At 38.7% G+C, this 21,913-nt stretch overlaps 2 protein-coding genes across 2 annotated transcripts in view; one reads left to right on the top strand and one right to left on the bottom strand.

Moving 5' to 3' along the window:
* LOC308409181 (phospholipid transfer protein-like) overlaps positions 1 to 21,913 on the top strand; it is a gene marked incomplete at both ends in the record, with an annotated part of 36,427 nt that extends 14,514 nt beyond the window's left edge. The window contains 14 exons of the mRNA XM_080901752.1: positions 4,235 to 4,348; positions 4,941 to 5,022; positions 5,162 to 5,308; positions 7,710 to 7,871; positions 8,166 to 8,217; positions 17,097 to 17,246; positions 17,664 to 17,837; positions 20,110 to 20,166; positions 20,288 to 20,401; positions 20,991 to 21,058; positions 21,164 to 21,203; positions 21,291 to 21,327; positions 21,448 to 21,524; positions 21,845 to 21,913. Of these exons, the coding sequence (XP_080757878.1) occupies positions 4,235 to 4,348; positions 4,941 to 5,022; positions 5,162 to 5,308; positions 7,710 to 7,871; positions 8,166 to 8,217; positions 17,097 to 17,246; positions 17,664 to 17,837; positions 20,110 to 20,166; positions 20,288 to 20,401; positions 20,991 to 21,058; positions 21,164 to 21,203; positions 21,291 to 21,327; positions 21,448 to 21,524; positions 21,845 to 21,913 (1,343 nt within the window). The remainder of the gene's footprint in view (positions 1 to 4,234; positions 4,349 to 4,940; positions 5,023 to 5,161; positions 5,309 to 7,709; positions 7,872 to 8,165; positions 8,218 to 17,096; positions 17,247 to 17,663; positions 17,838 to 20,109; positions 20,167 to 20,287; positions 20,402 to 20,990; positions 21,059 to 21,163; positions 21,204 to 21,290; positions 21,328 to 21,447; positions 21,525 to 21,844) is intronic.
* LOC308406876 (uncharacterized protein) lies at positions 9,778 to 13,935 on the bottom strand. The gene is made up of 6 exons (XM_080898151.1): positions 13,856 to 13,935; positions 13,375 to 13,440; positions 13,085 to 13,252; positions 12,761 to 12,856; positions 12,148 to 12,312; positions 9,778 to 9,891 (listed from the first exon to the last, which is right to left on the bottom strand). The coding sequence occupies exons 3-6, from the start codon at positions 13,166 to 13,168 to the stop codon at positions 9,823 to 9,825; spliced, it is 414 nt and encodes a 137-aa protein (XP_080754277.1). The 5' UTR covers positions 13,169 to 13,252; positions 13,375 to 13,440; positions 13,856 to 13,935; the 3' UTR covers positions 9,778 to 9,822.

Genomic DNA, 21,913 nt, shown 5'->3' with positions numbered 1-21,913 from the left:
GAATGCTTGTATACTTTGGTATGGAGGAACTTCCATATTAGTGTTAGTTAGCTAACACCAGCTGTGTAACTGAACAGTTAAAGTAGTAAGCGATATCGCATATCCAGTATGTAAATTGTTGAACTACAGCCAGAGTAGCAGCAGCTGGAATTTGAATGTACTGGAATGATGCAGTGATCCCACAGACATCATATCTTTCTTTAGTCAAACTGTTGAGGGTCATAAAGCTGCAGGTGCTTACTCTAGTATGCACAGGAAAATGCCTGTATAAGTATCAGGGGGTTTGGGGAATTTCTGATCAGCTGCTGGAGACTCTGCAAACGACAGCAACAGGTAACACTTCTTGCTCTTTTTTCTATTCTGTTTGAAGAATTAATGGAGGTGGCTTTATTTTTAACTTGTCTCTAAGAATAAAGCAAGGTTGTTTTTTTTTAATATAGTTAAAATTACTTTAAAAACATAGTAAAAAAATACTAGAAATAGTAAAACCATATGAGTTTTGTTGATCAAGACTTCTGTAAAAAAAAAAAAAATTGTTCAATGTACTATGTGTTATGTAAAAGCTAAATCAGATCAGTTTTTAAAACCTGATGTGGACACACACACAACTTCAAACTCTAGACCACTCATAGAGACACAACACCTATAATAATGAGAAATAAAACAAGCTGAAATAAAGTACCATTAAACTTTAAGAGATGTTTTTTAATTTACATGTTTTTGTTTCATCTTGACCTGCTTTGGCTTTTTCAGACAATTTGAGGTAAAAAATATATATTTAAAAACTATATATTACGTGTATTAAAATACACTCTGTGAGTGTCAAACTTCTTGAAGACCAGGAATTTCTAGAGCTGCTACATTTACACTTCTGTTATTGTTCCATATAAATGTACCCATATTCATTCTTTCTATGACATAATGATAAAATTAAGCTTTGTCATGATGTTAGGTAACACCAGCTGTGAAAGTCAAAATGTAACACTCAGCATCAGTTGAACTCTTTTCTTCATTCTTACATGAAATAATTGCCTTTTACTGCATTTCCATTGAGAGAAAAGGATACTGTTAGGTCCATATCTCAGTCAGAGTCCAGATTCTCTGTCAGAAAAGAGCTTGTTAGGTTTATATTGTTGGATTGTCATTTATGCTTAGATACATATACTCATATATGCTTAGAGGTATACTGTATAATCGACTGAGTATTGATAGGATGTCTGATCCTTAGTAGTCTGCAAAGACTCTGTGTGCCTTCCAGAGTGTTTTGAACAGATGTGTTTTGAGCTGTGATTTAAATAAAGTAAGCGAGTCTATATTTCTTATGACTGAATGAAGTGATTTCCAAAGCCGAGGAGCAAAGTGACCGAAGGCTCTGTTCCCCATTGTGATAAGACGAGCAGAAGGAACAACAAGATTAATGGCAGATGAAGATCTGAGAGAGCGGGAAACAGTGGTGATATGAAGAAGATCACACAGATAAGCAGGGGCAAGGTTATGGATGCACTTAAATGTGAGAAATACATTTTTAAAATTTATCCTAGCTTCTATGGGCAATTAGTGGAGCTGTTGAAGAAATTGGGTAATATGGGGCTTGTTGGGGAGAGCAATGAGAATGGTTGAAAGACCACAATCAGCTGCCATCAGAAGGTCATTAGTAATCCTTAACAAAGCAGTTTCTGTACTAGAATGGGGGGGGGGGGGGGGGGGGGGGGGGATTCATATTGAAATTGTTCATAGAGATGGTCATTGAGGTATGAGTGAAGCTGGCAGGCAAGAACTTTCTTAAGGATTTTCAAAATAAAGGGGAGATTTGATATAAGGCGAAGGTTATCAAAATTATTGGGATCTGCACCAGGCTTTTTGAGAATTGAAATAACATAAGCAGTTTTCAAAGACGAATGAGCAATTCCAGTGTTAAGGTAAGAGTGGGTAATACCAGTTATGAGAGCTGACCTAACTAGGTGGGCCAGCACATTGTGGTCAACAGCCCGGTCAGTCTTCCCTGAAGGACGACGAGTTCTTGACCAGATGGACACTATTGAGTTAGTGTCGTCGGTATTGAAGTTTCGCCTGAGCCCTCGGTGGATGTACCTGCAGCAGGGCTAGAGCTGGGCGATAGAACGATAATGATATGTATCGCGATATAACTTTTACTCGATAGAGAAATTAAGCTATCGCGATAGACCTCGCCGCTCTTGTCCTCTTAAAAAAAAAAAAAAAGGCCAGCCAATCCAAATTAAGTAGCGCAGAGCCGAACCAATCACAGCCGCAGCGTCACGTCGCATGACTTGTTACGTACAGCACAAGTGCCAAGCCGCACGTGTGTTTGTTTGGGAAGCAGCCAGCGGGTAATGGAGCCAGCGCGTAATGGAGGAAATGAGTGTGCCGACTAGAAAAATCAACCGAGCGTGACCGAAGAGAAAACAGATGATGGTTCCAACGCCGGAGAGATTGTCGAACGGAAGAGCCATAGAAGTTCCGTAGTGTGAAGGTATTTCGGCTATTTCAAGTCTGACAAAAAACAGAGTAGCGTGCACTGTAAATTGTGCCGAAAGCAAGTCTGGAAATACAATAAACTGGTGCATGCGTCACACTGTGTGCCACGTTATTGTTTCGGTGAAATGAATTTCTACAATACTGTTACTGTTAATTCTACTCTCTGCAGTGTTTAAATGCTTACATATACACACAGTTACTGTCCCTCCACACATACGACTCGGTTCTGCTTCTATGCCCCAGCTTTGTTTACTTTTTCCCACCGAGGCTTCTAGACTTCTGATTGGCCAACATTTCTGCACGGTTAGGAATCTAGCGCCACCTGCTGCTTTGGCATGTTCATAGCAGCGTTTTCCTTCATTTCTGCCTTTATGTGTGGACGGGATTATTTTTTAAAACGAAAACGGAAAATCTCCGTTTTCAAAAATACCCGTGTACGTGTGGACGTAGCCTCAGTCTCTGACTGGAAGCGCTAATTCGTCATTCAGCTTTTGTCAGACTAAAGTAACTGTTAAAACTGTTTGAAAAGCTCAGCTATACAACAAGGAGAGATTGAGAATTTCCTTTTAGTTCTCAGTTTATTTGATATTGTTACAGTTAGTCATTTTTGTCTGTTCTTCTGTAAAACAAACTAAGATTTATTTTTAGAATTAATATTTTGTTTCTAAGTGGAATTGACAATTTAGTCTGTTTCGTTTGTTCTATTTTGAAACTTAAACGCTTTAGCGGCTGCCTTTTGTGTAGTTTGCAATATTTGCCTTTATTTATCTGAAAAAGTCTCATGTTCCTTAAGTACATCTACCCTGTTGAACTTATTATGGGAAATAAATATTTAAATAAAAACAAGCTGCTGATTATTTCACATTTTACTTGTGAGCAACGGCACATTTAAATCTTACAAATATAGTTATGTGGCTTATATCGTAATAGATATCGTTATCGCCTGAAATGAAAAAAACATATCGTGATATGAAAAAATCTCATATCGCCCAGCTCTAAGCAGGGCTTGAGATATCCATGTTGAAATTGAATGAACGGTTGAAACAGAGGACAAGACAGACTTTAACAGAAGACAGGAAAGACTCATAAACAGGAGAAATCGACGAAACAAAAACAAGAATAAAACTCATCTAAACGCTTACTAAATAATAAGACAGGAACTTAATATTATCACAAACTTAATATAGGAAAATCAAAAATATAAAATAAACTCAAAATGCTGGGTCACAGACTGTGTTGAAAATGCTTTAGTTCCTCACACTTACATGCAATCTTTTTGTTCAGCTCACTGAATTAAAGCTGAAACTCCCCACATTTTTTTTCATTAGTTGTACCAGGTGAAATGTTTCAGTCATCCTGAATGATGAGTTATTAAGCATGTTTATATCTTCAAATCTGCACCACATGGGCTACTACCTGAGCAGTGACGTTGGATTATGAATAATTAACAAACAAAGCCTTCAGGATGTTGTGTTTGTGGCTGTTTAGATTAAGTAAAAAAACAAAAAAAACAAATGATTAATTCAGGCAGGATATTGAATCTTTTCTCCAATAATAAATATATAACTATCTGAAAATATTGTTTTCAGTTGGTTCTATTTAGATAAAGTTTTACTGAAAGTTTAACTGGATGATTTGACTTTGGGCATACTTTAGCTTACTTTTTATGGCTGTTCTCAGCGCTGAACACATAATTCTGTCAGAATAACCTGGCTCCATTTTGCTTCTGATGATTCAGGTTTTTGGCACAGGATGAAGTCCAGTTTGGTTTACTTCTTCTTCTTGGTGTCTTTGATTTCCTCTGACACTGCTGCCCCTCCCCCCGGCATCAAAGTACGAATCACGGAAAAAGGTAAGGTCTGTAAGAGCTGCACTAACACAATAAACACTTATACCTTTTAACCATTTAAAGCCTGAACTGTGAAATACTTGCCAGAAAAGTTCAATTTTTTTGAAAATAGACTTTATTGAGAATTTTAAGAATTAAGAAAATAATTAAATATTATTTTGTATATATGAATTTTCATTTGTATCATATTTGCTACATCTGGCATTACAAATACAATTTATTGCAAATGTTCATGCTAAAAACTGTATTGTGCTATTTCGGTGAGTCACACTGATGACGTAGAAGTTTAAAAAACCCACAAAACTGATATATCAGATATGATATACTTGGCGAGTCAACCATCAGCAGTGGAATGCCATTGATTATCAATTGCTTTGTTATTATACTATTATTTATTATTAAAATAAATACTAGTAATTTTTTTGCGATTAGCACTTTAATTTATGATGTTAGCTTCATCAGATTCTGGCCCTTCAATCTTTGGTAGGTTTCCTTTATCATTTTTTAATATGTAGAAAAGACTATTTTACTATTTAATATGTCTTTGCTGTATCACCAGCATATGAAGTTGTAGTACATTTACTGTGTTTTGCAGTGAAGGATCTTGGTCTGATGTACTTAAAGGGGCTGGTTAACCAGCAGTTCCAAATAGAAAAAAAAGATTTGCTAATCAAAAGGTAAAAATAAGTTATTGTTTCTATGGGTTATTATTATTTTGTTTCTTCATTTTAATTTGAAAATGTAAATGTGTTAATTTATGGTTAATACATGTTATTAAGTATTTTATAGTACAATATATTTTTATCCTCCTCACAGCGTGACCCTTACTAAACTACAAGTTGATCCTACTCAGGTGGATTTAAAATTTCAGCAAAACATTGGTCTCCAGTTTGAAATCAAGGACCTGAACTTTGCTCTAGAACTTCAACGAGAAAAAAATGTGCATTTTTTTAAGGAGTTCAAGTACGTACAACTACAACAGTGTAAATGCTCTTAAACCTCTCATTTTATGTCTGATGTGTGCAAACAATGTAGAGCTAATCAGATTCTGCCTGCAGAAAACCTTCAGCATTGTTAATAGTCAAGAAAATTATGCTCTTTGATACAGTCTCTGAAGACAACAACAGTATATTTACAGCAACATTCATTACTTTAACATGGTTTAACATGGAGAGTCATGTAGTTTAATTTTAGTTGATAATGGGGTCTCCTCTAAGCTGGACATGCAGATTTTATCTTTAAGTATCTCTGTATGAATGCAGAGCTTTTAGTCTTTTTTGCCCCTGATTTTATGTGGTGTGCCACATGAATATTAGGGGTGCAACGATACACAAAATTCACGGTTCGGTTCGATACTTTGGTGTCACGGTTCGATATTTTTTCGATACAAAAAAATGTTCATGCCTTTTTAATTGGTCATTTATTAAAATTATAAATATATATTTTAACTCAAAAGTACAGTTTTTAAATTTAACCCTAACCCTTGTGCGTGTTTTTTATTTTGACAGCGAATGCGCACCTGCGGACCACTTATGTGCAGCCCTGGTTATTTAGCTCGTCATATTGCAGCCACAGAAATAATTTTGTCCATGAAACCATAAAGCTGCACTTTCTTTTTGCCTTATAGTCTGATTTGTCATAACTTCTCCGTTTTGTGGTAAGCTTTTCTTTGGCTGTCACTTCTTCACCCTGACCTGTCTTATTTGGCTCAGCAGAACTAAAATATATATCTGTCTGTGAAGGTTCTCAGTCATCCAGGTCATTGTAGTCAAATATAAATCCTGCTGCTTTTACACACGCACTCACATAAGCTCAGCGATTCTCTGCGCGATCAACCTCTCACATGTTTAAGCTTGCTGCGGGAGATTTCACTTGTCATGTTTGCGTAGTAAGCTAACAATTAATAAGACGATGTCAGAGGAATTGGTGCACAAATTATCATCACTCACAGATCAGTGCTGTCGCTCTCTATACACAGTTCGCGGGATTGCAAAGTGAAAGCAAAAAAACAAGCACAAATTCAAACGCGATTTCAATATGTCACATATTGACAGTGGCTCACCGATGCCAATGACATAATTACCCAGCTACATTTCCGAAAGAATGCAAAAGCATTGACATATATTTTTCCTTCCTACAATAGCCCGACGGGCAGGGCAGAGATAGATTTTGGTAGCCGACTGAAAAGATCGCTAGCTCCGGGACGTCGGGCTAGCGATATTGCAAGCCCTGTATCTGATTGAGGAATCACTCATCTTTGGAAAAGAGAGTTTATTACAGAGAAATGTCTCTTTCCAAAATAAAAGCTATACTATCCGCTTCTTCTGGGCTATATTCTCAGCAGCATATTAAACATATAAGGAGAATCATGTGCTAACGGCTGTCTAAATGACTCGGCTAAAGTTAGTCGCATGCTTGCTTGTTTTTTTTCTGCTTCCACTTGTCTTTGCACTAGGATGGTGTCGGCGTAAATGTGCAGTCATATTCGTTGTGTTCCCACTAGTGCTTTCAGGTTAATCTCGTTGAAATGACCTTAACTCCACAACACGGCAAATCTCCGTTAACGAGCTACCGCCGATCGCTCCGTGCATGGGGCTAGACGGCCAACACGTTAACGAGCTAACTGCGCTAACACGCTAGCTCCCACCCATGTAATTGAGCATTGCATGGCACATCCAACATACTGTTTTACTTTAGTGCATGACTCGCTTACCTTCAGGGTCATACGTCACATGAAAACCAAAATAATTCCAAACGCCAGATCTGAATGAGAGTGGGGGAGGTCCATGTTGTAAGGAGAGCTTAACTTCTGTCTCGCTAGCTTGCCCTGCGCTCTTCCTTCTGACGATGCTGTCTGTGTTGAGCGCTCAGTGAATCTGCGTTCGACTACTCCGCCTAGGCTGCACTGTCGACCCTAGGCGGAGTAGTCGAACGCAGATTCACTGAGCGCTCAACACAGACAGCATCGTCAGAAGGAAAGTTGATAAAATAAATTACAAATTTTGTATTGTTCGATACATATGCGTACCGAACCGAAAGCACTGTATCGAACGGTTCAATATTGATACGACTATCGTTGCACCCCTAATGAATATACATTTTTATCTCTGTATTACACACACACTGTATCTGCTTTTATGGCACTCGCACTAGATTGGTTTAATAAACGCAGAACATTCATGCTGAGATGATTTGATGTTGTTGAGGAGAGTCTCCTCAGATCTCAGATGTGACAGGAGCATTGAAAAAACAACAACAACAACAAAGAAAAAAATATCATCCAATCTACAGTGTAATTGGTGTTTGCATTAACATCACAAAAAGAAAAAAAATGTCAGCCCTCTCTTTGTCTTTTCCTATACAGGATTGACAAAGGTACGACAATCTTCACTGGAGAAGGTGTGAGAGCCATGATCCTAGTGAGAATGAACCAAAACCCAAAAGGACACCTGAATGTTGAAATACGAAAAGAGGACTGCAAAATCAGTGCCGATACCATCAAAACAAAGTCCACTGGCTTCATAGGGTAACAAGACTAAGAACAGGGGCTTCCTACTTCTCTGTGAATCAAACAAATTTAAAAATGAATTTTTATTTAGTCGGAATACTCTTTCTCTGCGAAAACACCATCCAGCTGTTGTAGCTGAGGCTGATTGAAATGTCAGCTATTTGTTAATAAATCAAAGCAAGAATATGACTTAGGATCGGTTTCTCGACTTAATCCTCAGGGAAACATGAAACATCAGCTGGCGGATCAACAGTCTGTTAGACCAGTCCTGCTGATGGATGATAGGATTTCTGAAATTTGTTTGTTTTTCAGGAAGGTTTTGGACTTATTCATAAGGGTGGCCAAGCATTTCTTCAAAAAGAAGGTCAGTTCCAACTGAAACACAGCTTAAGCCAGTCTGAATGAAACCCGTGGAGTGTGCTGCTTAGGATAAACACTACCTACACAGATATGAATGGTAGATCTGTCAGGCAACCCAAGCTTTTGGGAGATATTTACTAAATGCAGCAACCCAAGTAGTAAGGGTTATATAAAATATATATAAAATAATAAAATGGCAATGCCACCTAGGGGATTTTCACCCCCCCCCCAGGAAATAAAATCTTCTTAAAAAGTTTGCACAAGTTAAAGGATGCACCAATGAGGCAGATTGGCTCCAATGTCAATCTCTGCATTTGTATTTATAAAATAAATCAAAGGATGAAACAATAAAAGCTGACTGTGGCACAGCCTGTCCTATAACTGTCCTGGATTACATAAAACTATACATGAAACTAGACTTACCAGTAGCTAAGGACCAAAAGAAAACCATACAAAAAGTCTAGTCTATACACCAGGCACTGTACAACAAAGGAAGTGGGGAAAACGAGCCACCACTGAAGGTCCCACGGCTACTGGTGCATCCTCAGTTCACTTTAATAAAAAGACAAGAAACTATAGGTTAAAAGTCAAAGAAAAACTCGAAAAGGACACCGCGTACCAAGCTCTGAAGATCGACAATCCAAAAATTCAGCATACTGGTAGGCCACTCTTGTCAGAAGTAAATGCAAATAAATCTGCCCAGGCATCATTAAATGTTCTATTTTCTTCAGATATTTTTCTTTTCTTACAATTCTCCATACTTGGCCTACCTGGAGTTGGAAGTCTCGATAAATGCACGGCGTTTTAATGGGTGTGACGCTTATTGTGAGGACGAAAAATAATAAAATCTAATTTTAATTTTATATTTCAAGATCAGGATAATCTTCCAATTTAGAACTACAAGTTAAATAAAAGAACTAACACAAATAAAATATCCTTCAGTTAAATACTTATAATTTATTTTTCCAAATATTCAATTCAATTCACTTCAATTCAATTCAATTCAATTCAATTCAATTCAATTCAATTCAATTCAATTCAATTCAATTTATATAGTACCAAATCACCTCAAGGCAACTGTTGTACAGTAGATCCTGCAATAATACATACAGAGAAAAACCCAACAATCATATGGATGCCAAGGCTAATACCTGTGTATGAAATGAAGCATGCACTGAGCATGTTTACAAGTGGTGTAGAGCTAAGATTATATAAACTACATAGGCTTATTAAATGACAATACAGGGTGGAAATGTCAGGTTTATATTGTTGGATTATCATTGATGCTTAGAAAGATATAATCATATATGCTTAGAGGTATATAATCAATTGCATAATGATAGAGGTCTGATCCTTAGTAGTCTGCAAAGACTCTGTGTGCGTTCCAGAGCACTCTACTCAATTCAATCCTATTCAGTCTTACTTATTTATATAGCGCCAAATCACAACAACAGTCGCCTCAAGGTGCTTTATATTGTACAGTAGATCACACAATAATAGATACAGAGAAAAACCCAACAATCATATGACCCCCTATGAGCAGCACTTTGGCGACAGTGGGAAGGAAAAACTCCCTTTTAACAGGAAGAAACCTCCAGCAGAACCAGGCTCAGGGAGGGGCGGGGCCATCTGCTGCGACCGGTTGGGGTGAGAGAAGGAAGACAGGATAAAAGACATGCTGTGGAAGAGAGACAGAGGTTAATAACAGATATGATTCAATGCAGAGATGTCTGTTAATACATAGTGAGTGAGAAAGGTGACTGGAAAGGAAAAACTCAATGCATCGTGGGAATCCCCCGGCAGCCTACGTCTATTGCAGCATAACTAAGGGAGGATTCATGGTCACCTGGTGCAGCCCTAACTATATGCTTTAGCAAAAAGGAAAGTTTTAAGCCTGATCTTAAAAGTAGAGATAGTGTCTGTCTCCCGAATCCAAACTGGAAGCTGGTTCCACAGAAGAGGGGCCTGAAAACTGAAGGCTCTCCCTCCCATTCTACTTTTAAATACTCTAGGAACAACAAGTAGGCCTGCAGAGCGAGAGCGAAGTGCTCTAATAGGGTGATATGGTACTACAAGGTCATTAAGATAAGATGGGGCCTGATTATTTAAGACCTTGTATGTGAGGAGCAGGATTTTGAATTCAATTCTGGATTTAACAGGAAGCCAATGAAGGGAAGCCAAAACAGGAGAAATATGCTCTCTCTTTCTAGTCCCTGTCAGTACTCTTGCTGCAGCATTTTGGATTAGCTGAAGGCTTTTCGGTGAGTTTTTAGGACATCCTGATAATAATGAATTACAGTAGTCCAGCCTGGAAGTAATAAATGCATGAACTAGTTTTTCAGCGTCACTCTGAGACAGGATATTTCTAATTTTAGAGATGTTGTGCAAATGGAAGAAAGCAGTCTTACATATTTGTTTAATATGTGCGTTGAAGGACATGTCCTGGTCAAAAATGACTCCAAGGTTTCTCACAGCGTTACTGGAGGCCAAGGTAATGCCATCCAGAGTAAGAATCTGGTTAGATACCATATTTCTAAGATTTTCAGGGCCGAGTACAATAACCTCAGTTTTATCTGAATTAAGAAGCAGAAAGTTAGCGGCCATCCAGGTCTTTATGTCTTTAAGACATTCCTGCAGTTTAACTAATTGGTGTGTGTTATCTGGCTTCATGGACAGATAGAGCTGGGTGTCATCAGCATAGCAGTGAAAATGTATGCTATGTCTTCTAATGATGCTGCCTAAGGGAAGCATGTATAATGTAAACAGAATTGGTCCTAGCACTGAACCCTGTGGAACTCCACACTGTAAACCCGAATAAGTTACCAGAACTCAAAAAAATTGAGACAATCGATTGCCTCAATTTTTTTTGAGTTGATCAACTCAAAAGTCAAAATTTTCCAGAACATAAAAGTTTGGATTACATGGTACTTGTATCCTTTGAGAACGGTCAACTCAAATATTTGCAGTTAATATGACTTAAAGTTTCAAGTTTACAAATTCAAAGAAATAAGTTCACAGAACTTATAAAAAATAAGTACACAACCACAACATTTTTATGTTAACAAAACTCAAATGTTTATTAGTTTGTGTTGTCATTATTTTAAGTACACGTTAGTCAAATATGTTGACTACTTGATACTTAAAAACATGTGACCCAAAACTTTAAATTTTTGAGGCAATTGATTGCCTCAATTACACTGAGTATCGGTAACTTAATATGCAAAAGTCATAAGTATCTGCCATTGAACAGTATCTTGCCTGCTCCCTTTTAGCACTATGTTGAAATTAAATATATTAAAAAAAAAAATTTAATAAATTAAAAATAATTAACAAAAACATTTATAAATTAAAATAAGTAGACCAAAATTTGTTTAGTCAGGAAAACTGTCAGAGTAATGAAAAATAATGCCAAATAATAATTAATAATATCAAAATGTGCTTTTGGCTCTCTGGCTAATATCTGAATAAGGCAACAGGGCAGCAATTTGAGTGAATTACAATGCTATTTGTTTTACATTAACCAGTATCAAACAGTGAAATTTAGGTCATCTTGCGCAGCCCACAATGTTTTGGAAATAGTATTACGAAAAACATTAAAACATACAAAACATTAGTGTTGCTTTGCATTATGTTAATGAGAACAAAGGCACGTTGTATAGTTTGGACCTATTGGCTGAACACCTGTAGAGTAATGCAATAATGTTTTGAGGCATTATTTAGATAAAACGAGAGAACTTTGAACTAGCCTTTTATAATGCTTCACCCTGCATTCTTCTTTCAGATGAGTTCCTACATAACCAAGTCATTCTTGAGGGCCTGTAACCTGGGTGACAGTTTACCACTTTCTAGACCAAGTAAAATCTTTTGAGTAAATTCTAAAGTGTTGGTCAGGGCTTTGGGGTAGCTGAGGTGCATAGATCAGTCCAAACATTACCAGGAAAGCTTCACCAAATCTGGGGAGACTGAACACGGCATCCCTTTCAATGACGACAGAGATTTTCACAGGTTGGTAGTGAACTGGACTTGTCGTGTCATGGTCACTGATGACAGTGAAGAGGGCCACTTCAACACCATCAAGCTCCAACTCATCAGATTCGTCCTGAATTAATGAAAAAGAGATACTAATCACAATCTAACCCAAGAAATACAACAGACGACATATAATTTCTTATTTTACCAACTCCCATTGAGATCCAATACCTCTTTTACAAGGGAGACCTGAGTCTCACTGTAAGAGGTGAAAAACAGAAGATCCATGTTCTGCACACATAAATCAGCTAATTCACCAGAGAATCAAGTGGTGTGAGATAGACTGAAACTAAGCTAAAGGAAATACACAGGAAAATGTTTTACTAAACATCTTATCACTTTCAACAAAACACCAATTCAGTTCATTCGTAGTGAGGAGACAGAAAAGACCATACATGGAAACCGTATGGGTAGACTAAACAAAGGTAAGTCCAAACAGTGCATCAAAATACATGTTTGTACTTTGATGCACTGTTTATATACACAGTAGTATCTGTTAGATACTTAAGGACACTCACAGTGCAGGTTCTGAAAAATCCAGAGACATCCTCACGCAGATAGACAGGAAAGGCGTGGAGAACGGTAGTGCGCTTGGTGTGGATATCATGGATTTCCTATTTTCAGATAAAAACAGAATTGTATATACTGGTGAGTTTACTGAACAACAACAGTCAAATCAGAACATATGTCCACAAATAACCTGTTCACATCTTTAATACAGTCAGACAAATAGCAAACACAAAGTGGAGTAATAGCAAAATTCAAAAAGCTCATTTAAATCATTGAACCTGTCCAATGTTCCACTGGTTCAACCTATGAAATGTGTAACAATCTATTATTACCTGTTCATTGTGAATTCTTAGAATTTCAGCCAGGGCATCTGCTGTCTTCCCAGTTTTTGATGCTTTCTGTCTGAATAAGGTCATCAGTCGAGGAAGATGGTGGTCAAGTTCAGCTTAGAATGTATTGGGCAGGTTCTGATTTGTAATCCGCTGAAACTCTGCATACAACTACAGCAGAAGGACAATACAGTTCAATTTGAAGAATCTCGCACATCTTTATAAAGCAGCAAAAAGCTGCCACATGAGTAAGAATTACAATTTTCATTTTAAAGAGAGCTGATCCATATTACCTCAGACTCCATTTTTAGAGCAGGCCAGAGGTCCAAGAGCTCCTTCACTCCTTCACAACCCTAACCCTGCACATATAGTTTAAAATATAGCATTTCTAACAAGAAAACGGCTTGAAAGCACTCTCACTGCAGACAGGCATCTCCGCTGTGTAACTGCAGGGACAACAGGCTTGTTTGGACCCAACTATTCTGAGTCATGAGAGGGGGTTTAAAAATTTAGAGAGATTAAAACACTTTGTTTCATACTAGGCGACCGGGCGCCACCTCTAGAGCAAGTAGTATCTAACTTTTTAAACAGCCTGCGACCCTCATTACAACAACTTAATGCTAGCTCTGCAAGTGCAAAGTTTCCTTCGGGGAGAGCAGCAAAGCACATAAAAAACACGGACCGACATTTCTGCTATTCTTTTCGAAACGCACCCAAAATACAACTAAATATTCGTATTTTAACAATAAACTAATATCAACATTGAAAACTTACTGTAAGTCCAGTGATGCTAGTTGCTGCCGTTAGGTCCAACTTTCTCCAGTCGTCCGTGTTGCCTCTTTGGTGCTGTTCCCGCCCATATACCTTTACTTCTTCTGTGTTTCGTATTAATGCTCATTAGCGCCGCCTTCCGCTTCGGAGGGTGAATCAGAGATTAACTCGGAATAAAAATTGATTCCTGCAGCTGCTCAACACTTACGGAAAAAATTAAAAATATATATGTAGGATACATTGATAAAACAATGAATATTAAAATAAATACATTTTGTCTTCCACTAATGCATTTAAGAATATTTGATTTTACTTATTTGGTGAAACACTTTGAGATTTTATTGTATTTTAGCATGTGCTACATAAATTAAGTTTATTATTAAATCCTACCTACTTGAAACAACAAAAATAACAGGACTTTACCATTCTTATATGTCCTAACTTAACTGTGTTACGTTGTGCTTAAGTTATGATTTTAAGTGATGCTTACTTAATATAGAAATAGTTCAATTCAATCAAATATTATTAGTTTCATTTACTCAAAAAGAAGAACATGTTACACGAACTTGACATATTTAAGTTAACAGAACTTTTTAAAGACTTTGAGTATACACTACTTAATCTATTTAATTACTTTGAACATTCGGGTTTACAGTGCATAATTAACCTCAGTGTGTGAAGAGGACTCTACAAACCACTGCAGTGCAGTACCTGTAATACCTACAGCATGTTCTAATCGCTCTAATAGGATATTATGGTCGACAGTATCGAACGCTGCACTAAGGTCTAGCAGGACAAGCACAGAGATGAGTCCACTGTCAGAGGCCATAAGAAGATCATTTGTAACCTTCACTAAAGCTGTTTCTGTGCTGTGCTGAGCTCTGAAACCTGACTGAAACTCTTCAAATAAACCATTCCTCTGCAGATGATCTGTTAGCTGTTTGACAACTACTCTTTCAAGGATGTTTGATATGAAAGGAAGGTTGGAGATTGGCCTATAATTAGCTAAGACTGCTGGGTCTAGAGATGGCTTTTTGAATAAAGGTTTAACTACAGCCAGCTTGAAGGCCTGTGGTACATAGCCGATCATTAGAGATAGGTTGATCATATTTAAGATCGAAGAATTAATTAATGGCAGGACTTCTTTGAGCAGTTTTGTAGGAATGGGGTCTAAAAGACACGTTGAAGGTTTGGAGGAAGTAATTATTGAAGTTAACTCAGAAAGATCAATTGGAGAAAAAGAGTCTAAACAAATATCAATGGTAATGAAAGTTACTAGTTACTAGTTAACGTTAAAGGGATGTTTGGCTCAAAAGAGCTCTGACTTTTTGTCAGCCTGACTACAGTGCTGAAGAGAAACCTGGGGTTGTTCTTATTTTCTTCAATCAGTGATGAATAGTAAGATGTTCTGGCTTTGCGGAGGGCTTTCTTATAAAGCAGCAAACTATTTCTCCAGGCTAAATGATGATCCTCTAAATTTGTGACACGCCATTTCCTCTCCAGCTTACGAGTTATTTGCTTTAGGCTACGTGTTTGAGAATTATATCACGGAGTCAGGTACTTCTGATTTGAGGCCTTAGTTTTCACAGGAGCTACAGAGTCGTACGTAGTGAGGAGGTCAAATTTTTATTGTTATTCTTTTACATTTTGAGAGAAGCCAATTGAGTCTAATAACAGATTAAATGTCATGTTGAGGCTGTCATTTTTAGCATACATGGATGTTAAAATCACTCACAATAATTATTTTATCTGAGCTGAGAACTAAATCAGATAAAACGTCTGAGAAATCAGACAGAAACTCTGTGTAAGATTAGATTAAATTAGATTAGATAGAACTTTATTAATCCCTCGGGTGGGTTCCTCTGGGAAATTCGATTTCCAAAAAAGCACAGCACCGACAGAAGTTACAGAGTTGCAGAATATTATATACACACACACACACACACACACACACACACACACACACACACACACACACACACACACACACACACACACACACACACACACATATATATATAAATACAGAGACAATATAAATAAAATATACGAAGGGGATAAATAGAATAAATAGGAATAAAAAATAAAAAATAAAAATACAAGTGAATTGCACATTTCAAGTATTGAGGTCTATTTGCACCATTGACTATTTACAAAAGTATTGCACAAAAGGTATTGTACAGTGAGGTGCAGAGGCACTACAGCTTAGTTGTTCCCCCCTCCTTTGTCCTCCTGTTTCCCCTCCCTCTCCCCTCCAGAGAGGAGTTAAACAGTCTGATGGCGTGTGGGGCAAAGGAGTTTTTAAGTCTGTTAGTTCTTGTCTTTGGGAGAAGCAACCTGTCACTGAACAGACTCTTCTGGTTGTTAATGGCCGTGTGCAGAGGATGCCTGGCATTGTCCATAATGTCCATCAGTTTCTTTAATGTCCTTTTCTCTGCCACTGTCACCAGAGTGTCCAGCTTCATGCCGACCACAGAGCTAGCCCTCCTGATCAGTTTCTCCAGCCTTGATGAGTCCTTCTTTGCTGTGCTGCTCCCCCAGCACACCACAGCATAGAAAAGTACTCCAGCAACCACCGACTGGTAAAACATCCTCAGGAGCTTCCTGCAGATGTTAAAAGACCTCAGCCTCCTGAGGAAGTACAGTCGGCTTTGGAATTTTTTATACAGGTACTCTGTGTTGCATGACCAGTCCAGTTTATTTTCCACCCACAGTCCGAGGTACTTGTACTTGTTGACCACCTCCACCTCCTCCCCCTCTATCTGAACCGGCAGTGGACCTGCTCTAGACCTCCCGAAGTCCACAACCAGTTCCTTAGTCTTTGAGGTGTTGAGTTGCAGGTGGTTTGTGTGTGTAAGGCCCAGGTGGGAGTGAGTACACAGAGAGTGTGCTTCAAATGAAGATTATACTATGAAAAAATAAGTTATCTAAAAGTTTTGTTAATTGCTATGCAGATAAGCTACTCAAAAACACCACCGTGTTTTGAAACAGGAATAGAACATGATACTCTACCGCAGAGAGAGCGAACACCAAGTGACAGCCAAATGTGTAAGGACTGCCAACCCCCGTGGAGACCAGCGAAGCTAGGGATTGAATAGCCAACCATCTAATTAGTGAATGAACTGCTCTCCTCCTGAACTACTGTGAACCCATATTAGACTTTTTTTTTCCTTTTTCAGTACTAATCTGGTTTTTGCAGATCTTATAACATCTGTGTGGTTCACAAGTGTTTGTGTGTCTGTAGATCTGTCCTGCTCTTCAGCCTATGATAAATAACAAGCTGAAGGACTTGTCCATGATAAGGACTGTGCATGAAGGCCGCCAATTAGACCTGGACTACTCCCTGAGCAGTGATATTGCAGTGACATCGAGGAGCCTTGATATGTCTTTCAAGGTAATATAGAGAAACACTAAATTATTCTGACTGAACATAACCCTACAGACATTAACACCTGGTTAGAAATCAGAGCACTTTAAGGTGTAGTGACCCTGGCATGTTCGGTTTTCTTGATGCCAGCTGTTGTGAAGTTGAAAATTTGACATCTAATAAAAAATCTCACACAAATCAGATAAAATTATCAGTGGACACCAGGTTAAACAAATGCCACCATCAGTTGTTTCCCTGCTGGACAACATTAAGTCTGTTGGAAAGAATCTTAGCATCTGGGTTAATAGTAATGTGATACAATGAAATCATCTTTTGCGTTGAGATTCTTGGGCAGATCACCTTGATGATTTTATGACTTCGAGGTTTTATTTTGCTTGTTTCTGTTTCTACTCTGTAAAGATCATCATTTTGTGTGTGTTTCAGGGCTTAATGTTTGTACACGGGAAGGATGTGGACACTAATTCAATAAAGGCAGGCATAGAACCAGTTTTCACAGAGACTAACCATATGGTCTATGTGGGCATCTCTGAGTTCTTCTTCAATGGGGCCGCCATGGCAATCTACAAATCGGGACCATTTGAAGTTAACGTTCCAAAGGTGAGAAAAGCTAATAAACACCTGATAGAACCTTTAGATAGAACTATTTACAGAACAATCAGGTGTTCTGCATCAAAAAAGAAGTCAAACAAATTATTTGTGCCACTCCAAAAAATAATTTCTGTCCACAATAAAACAGAGGAAAACATTACAAGCCTGATACCTGCAGGCCTGACAGCAGGAGATGTATCACTCCTCCCTTTTGCCCCTGGAGACAGCGTTTACGCTGTAATCTGCCTTTGGTGGCTTTTTGGCAGCAACTGTGACATTCAGCAGTCCATTCATTGTTTTGACACACAAAACAAAACGATCTACTACTAGACACTCTAAACACGCTAAACGTCACAAATCTCTCACATCTCAAAACTTGCTCTCTCTCTTTCTTTCGCTCTTTCGCTGCTGTCATTCGTAAAACTTCCCCCCTGTTCCTAAACAACCAAATGCCATGTTGCCATATCATTTTTGATTGGTCCACATAGTACATTTTTCCACCAATAGGAAAGGGGTGTTTTTTGTTTCATTTTGGGGGGGGGGGGTTGGAGGCAAGTAGAGCGTTTGCTAGTGCTGTCCTCAGACAATAAACGTAACTATAGTATTCAGCCGGGCGAGTTTATCTCAGGAAGGTGGTGGGGGGCATTCACAGAGGAAGGAACCAGCGTGCGGGGATCAGCTCCACAGGTAGTAGAATCCTCTGTTAGATCCAAGGTATGAGCGATAACTGTGAAAGCTTTTGTACTGCAATGGTTTTAAAGAGGACCTGAACTGTTCATTGTTAGAGACAACTTTCAGGCTACGTCCACACTAGCCCGGATAGATTTGAAAACGGCGTTTTTTTGTCTGAAAACGCTCCACGTCTCCACTAGCGTTTTCAGTCGTTTTCACAAAGTTGTGCGTCCACATTGAAACGGCCGAAAACGCTTACGTTCCAGTCCGGCGCATGCGCAAAAGCGAGTGAGATTTAAAGAATTTGAAGAAAAGCTATCTGGAGCATGTACAAACTGATATTAATCTTTTTCAGGGCAGTCAAAATTGAGAGCAATCAAAACAGCTGCTGTATAATGCACTCCGCTATCTTGGGTTAATTGGTCACATGACTGCATCACATGACTAAAATGCGTCATTGTTTTAGAAAGTCTGTGTTTTCGAGTGACCACACTGCGACGGGACACCTCCGTTTTGAAATGTATGCGTTTTCGAGAGCATTTCGGAAACGCTCTCGAAAACGCGAGGAAAAACACTGAGGGACCTCCCGTCCCTCAGTGTGGACGGGAGGTCAAAAGAGAAAAGGCTGAGTTTTCAAACCAAAACGCATTAGTGTGGACGTAGCCTCAGTGCACCCTGACTGACGTCTCTCCTCATGCATGGGAAATAAAGGTGTTGGTTTTTTAACGGCTCATCTTGTCTGCAGCCTTTGTTAGTAAACTTCCACAACAAACACCATTATTCCCATTACTGGCGATGATCGATCAATACTTTACACGACTGCATTTGATGCTTTGTGCTTTGTGAAGTAAGGCTTGGATCCAGCTCATGGCCATTAAACCCTTTCATCAAACTGTCTACACACTGTTCTTGAGCTAATCTGAAGGCCACATGACATTTGGAGGTCTGTAGCTGTTTCTGTTGTTCCCAATTCGTGACGCAATTTCACGAATGGATTGGAATACCTCAATTCAATGATTTGGATGGATGAATTTTGGCAATATAGTATATTTACAAATGGCTGACCAAAACTCATTGTGGAGGATTTCTGCCCTTTTTTTAAGGATCCATTTCTTTAGTCAAAGCAGTAATACCACACAAATATGTTAACAAAGGGGGGCAGCACGGTGGCACGGTGGTTAGCACTATTGCCACACAGCAAGAAGGTCCTGAGTTCAATTCCACCATCAGGCCGGGGTCTTTCTGTTTGTTTTCTGTTTGCATGTTCTCCCCGTGTTTGCGTGGGTCCCTCCGGGTACTCCGGCTTCCTCCCACCGTCCAAAGACATGCAGCTTGTGGGGATAGGTTAATTGGATAATCCAAATTGCCACTAGGTGTGAATGTGCGAGTCAATGTGAGTGTGAATGGTTGTCTGTCCTTGTGTGTTAGCCCTGCGACAGACTGGCGACCTGTCCAGGGTGTACCCCGCCTCTCGCCCTATGACAGCTGGGAAAGGCTCCAGCGCCCCCCGCGACCCTGAAAAGGATAAGCGGAAGCGAATGGATGGATGGATGGATGTTAACAAAGGTCCAAGCTCTCTTCTGATTTCCTCCTATCTTTTTCTCTACAGCTTGAAGGCCTGAGAAGCATGGTTAATCTTCTCCTGGGAGCTGTGGGAATTCAACCGGTACTAAACTCTACAAAAAATTTGTTAGAGATTCAAATATATTTCACCTTAAACTTCATTCATCATCAAACATCATTACATGAAAAATAAACTGTTAACAACATTTTTATAATATACATAGGGTCTTTTGAAAGTGAAGCTGACTGAGGCTCCAATCATTCAAATCAGTAAGGCTGGACTCTCTGCCACTGTGGATATTGAAACACAATCTGAGGGTCAACAAAGTGTTCTTGTGGTGAGCACATATGCAGATGCCGCGTTTAACAAATAAGCAAACTCTGTGCTGGTATTAACTCCGCATCAGACTTTATCTGCAGGTTTACTGTAAGAGCTGGGTACAAAACACAACCAATATAGAGATAGTAGGTTAGCTAACCTTGACACTACTTTATCACTCACTGCAGCCTGATGTTACTACTTACCAAACCACAACAATAAAAGAGTTATACAACACTCCTTGAAGTTAAAAGTAATGAGAAAGAGCATACATCAGACAGAAACACATTCATAAGCTACTGCAAATCAGCCTTCTAAGATTCATTCAGTATGACCCATTGACATGTGTCTGAACATCCATGATGCTCTGCAGAAAAGAGCAGCTCAAAGAGAGCTCTGATGGTTTTACTGTGAAAGTTTGACTAAATGTAAAAAATTGACAACTCACACAGCTGTAACAGCCTACTGTCAGACTCTTTCTGTTGTGAATATCTATATGGAAACCCCTGTTTGAGCTGGCTGAAGCTACCACAGAGTTTGAATGCGAGTTACTTGGAAGTGTGACTCAACCACATATGCAGAAATGATCAAACTTTGTTTTTCTGTAGTCCTGCAAACTTGATATGAATGTCAAATTCGAAGCAAACCGCCTCATTCCGGTCGTTAAAACACCAAAGTAAGAACACAAATACACACTCACATACGTTATGGTACACTCTGTATATTCATTTGTACTCTGTACTATTGTATATTGTAATAATTTACAGTGAAACTTTTTCAGATGTAATGTTGAAACTCAAAAGATCATTGGAAAAATTGTGGTAAGAAGACAATGCTCTAGTAGATTACAGCCATTTCTCCATAGTAGTAGACATGATAATAACAAGTGTGTGTGTCTGTCTGTGCAGGTTGGTGCTGCTAAAGCCATTTTGTACTTCGTGGACAGTAAGCACTAACATACAAAATGATACAAACTCACCTGATTCTGCTGATATTTTATTACAGTTTGAACTGTGTGTGTGTGTGTGTGTGTGTGTGTGTGTGTGTGTGTGTGTGTGTGTGTAGAGTGGTTTCTTGAAGGAATACCCATCCCTCTTCCTATTGACCTGAGCTTCGTTGATGCAAAGCCCCAATTTGAGGAAGTGAGTGACTTTGATTTCCTTCTGGCTGAACACTAACGTGCAAAACATTCAACAGTCCTCTACACCACACTAAAACTATCACAGTAAAAACATGCTGAGTCATCATTTATTCATCTGAGGTTCCATGATGAATATCAGTTTGATTTTGATCAATGCTCAATCATCTAGGTTAGGAAATCCCAGAAAGTTGATTCTGCTCATCTGGACAAAATCTGAAAATTCAACGTCCAGAAATCTGGAATTTCTGAACTAACTGCTACCACTCAGTAAGATGTAGCCTGTTTGTACCCAATACTACCTGTTACTGCCTTTTATTGCAGGGCTATCTGGTGGTGGGAGGAAGCCTGAACTTTATCCCTCTGCAGAGCAGCAGCAATACTGGCGGATAA

This window comes from Rhamphochromis sp. 'chilingali', assembly GCF_963969265.1.
Source record: "Rhamphochromis sp. 'chilingali' genome assembly, chromosome: 1".
NCBI classification, from domain to species: Eukaryota; Metazoa; Chordata; class Actinopteri; order Cichliformes; family Cichlidae; genus Rhamphochromis; species Rhamphochromis sp. 'chilingali'.
Note: the sequence above shows the minus strand (reverse complement) of the source record. Positions and strands in the feature narration are given on the sequence as shown.

Bases quoted from the DNA above. Each gene is read 5' to 3' on its own strand.
- LOC308406876 (XM_080898151.1), bottom strand. From the start codon at position 13,168: ATGACCTTATTCAGACAGAAAGCATCAAAAACTGGGAAGACAGCAGAT. The intron at 12,857-13,084 runs GTAATAATAGAT...ATCTGAAAATAG, and splicing joins TAAGAATTCACAATGAACAG to GAAATCCATGATATCCACAC. The intron at 9,892-12,147 runs GTAATGTTTGGA...TCTCTTCCACAG, and splicing joins GATTTGGTGAAGCTTTCCTG to CATGTCTTTTATCCTGTCTT.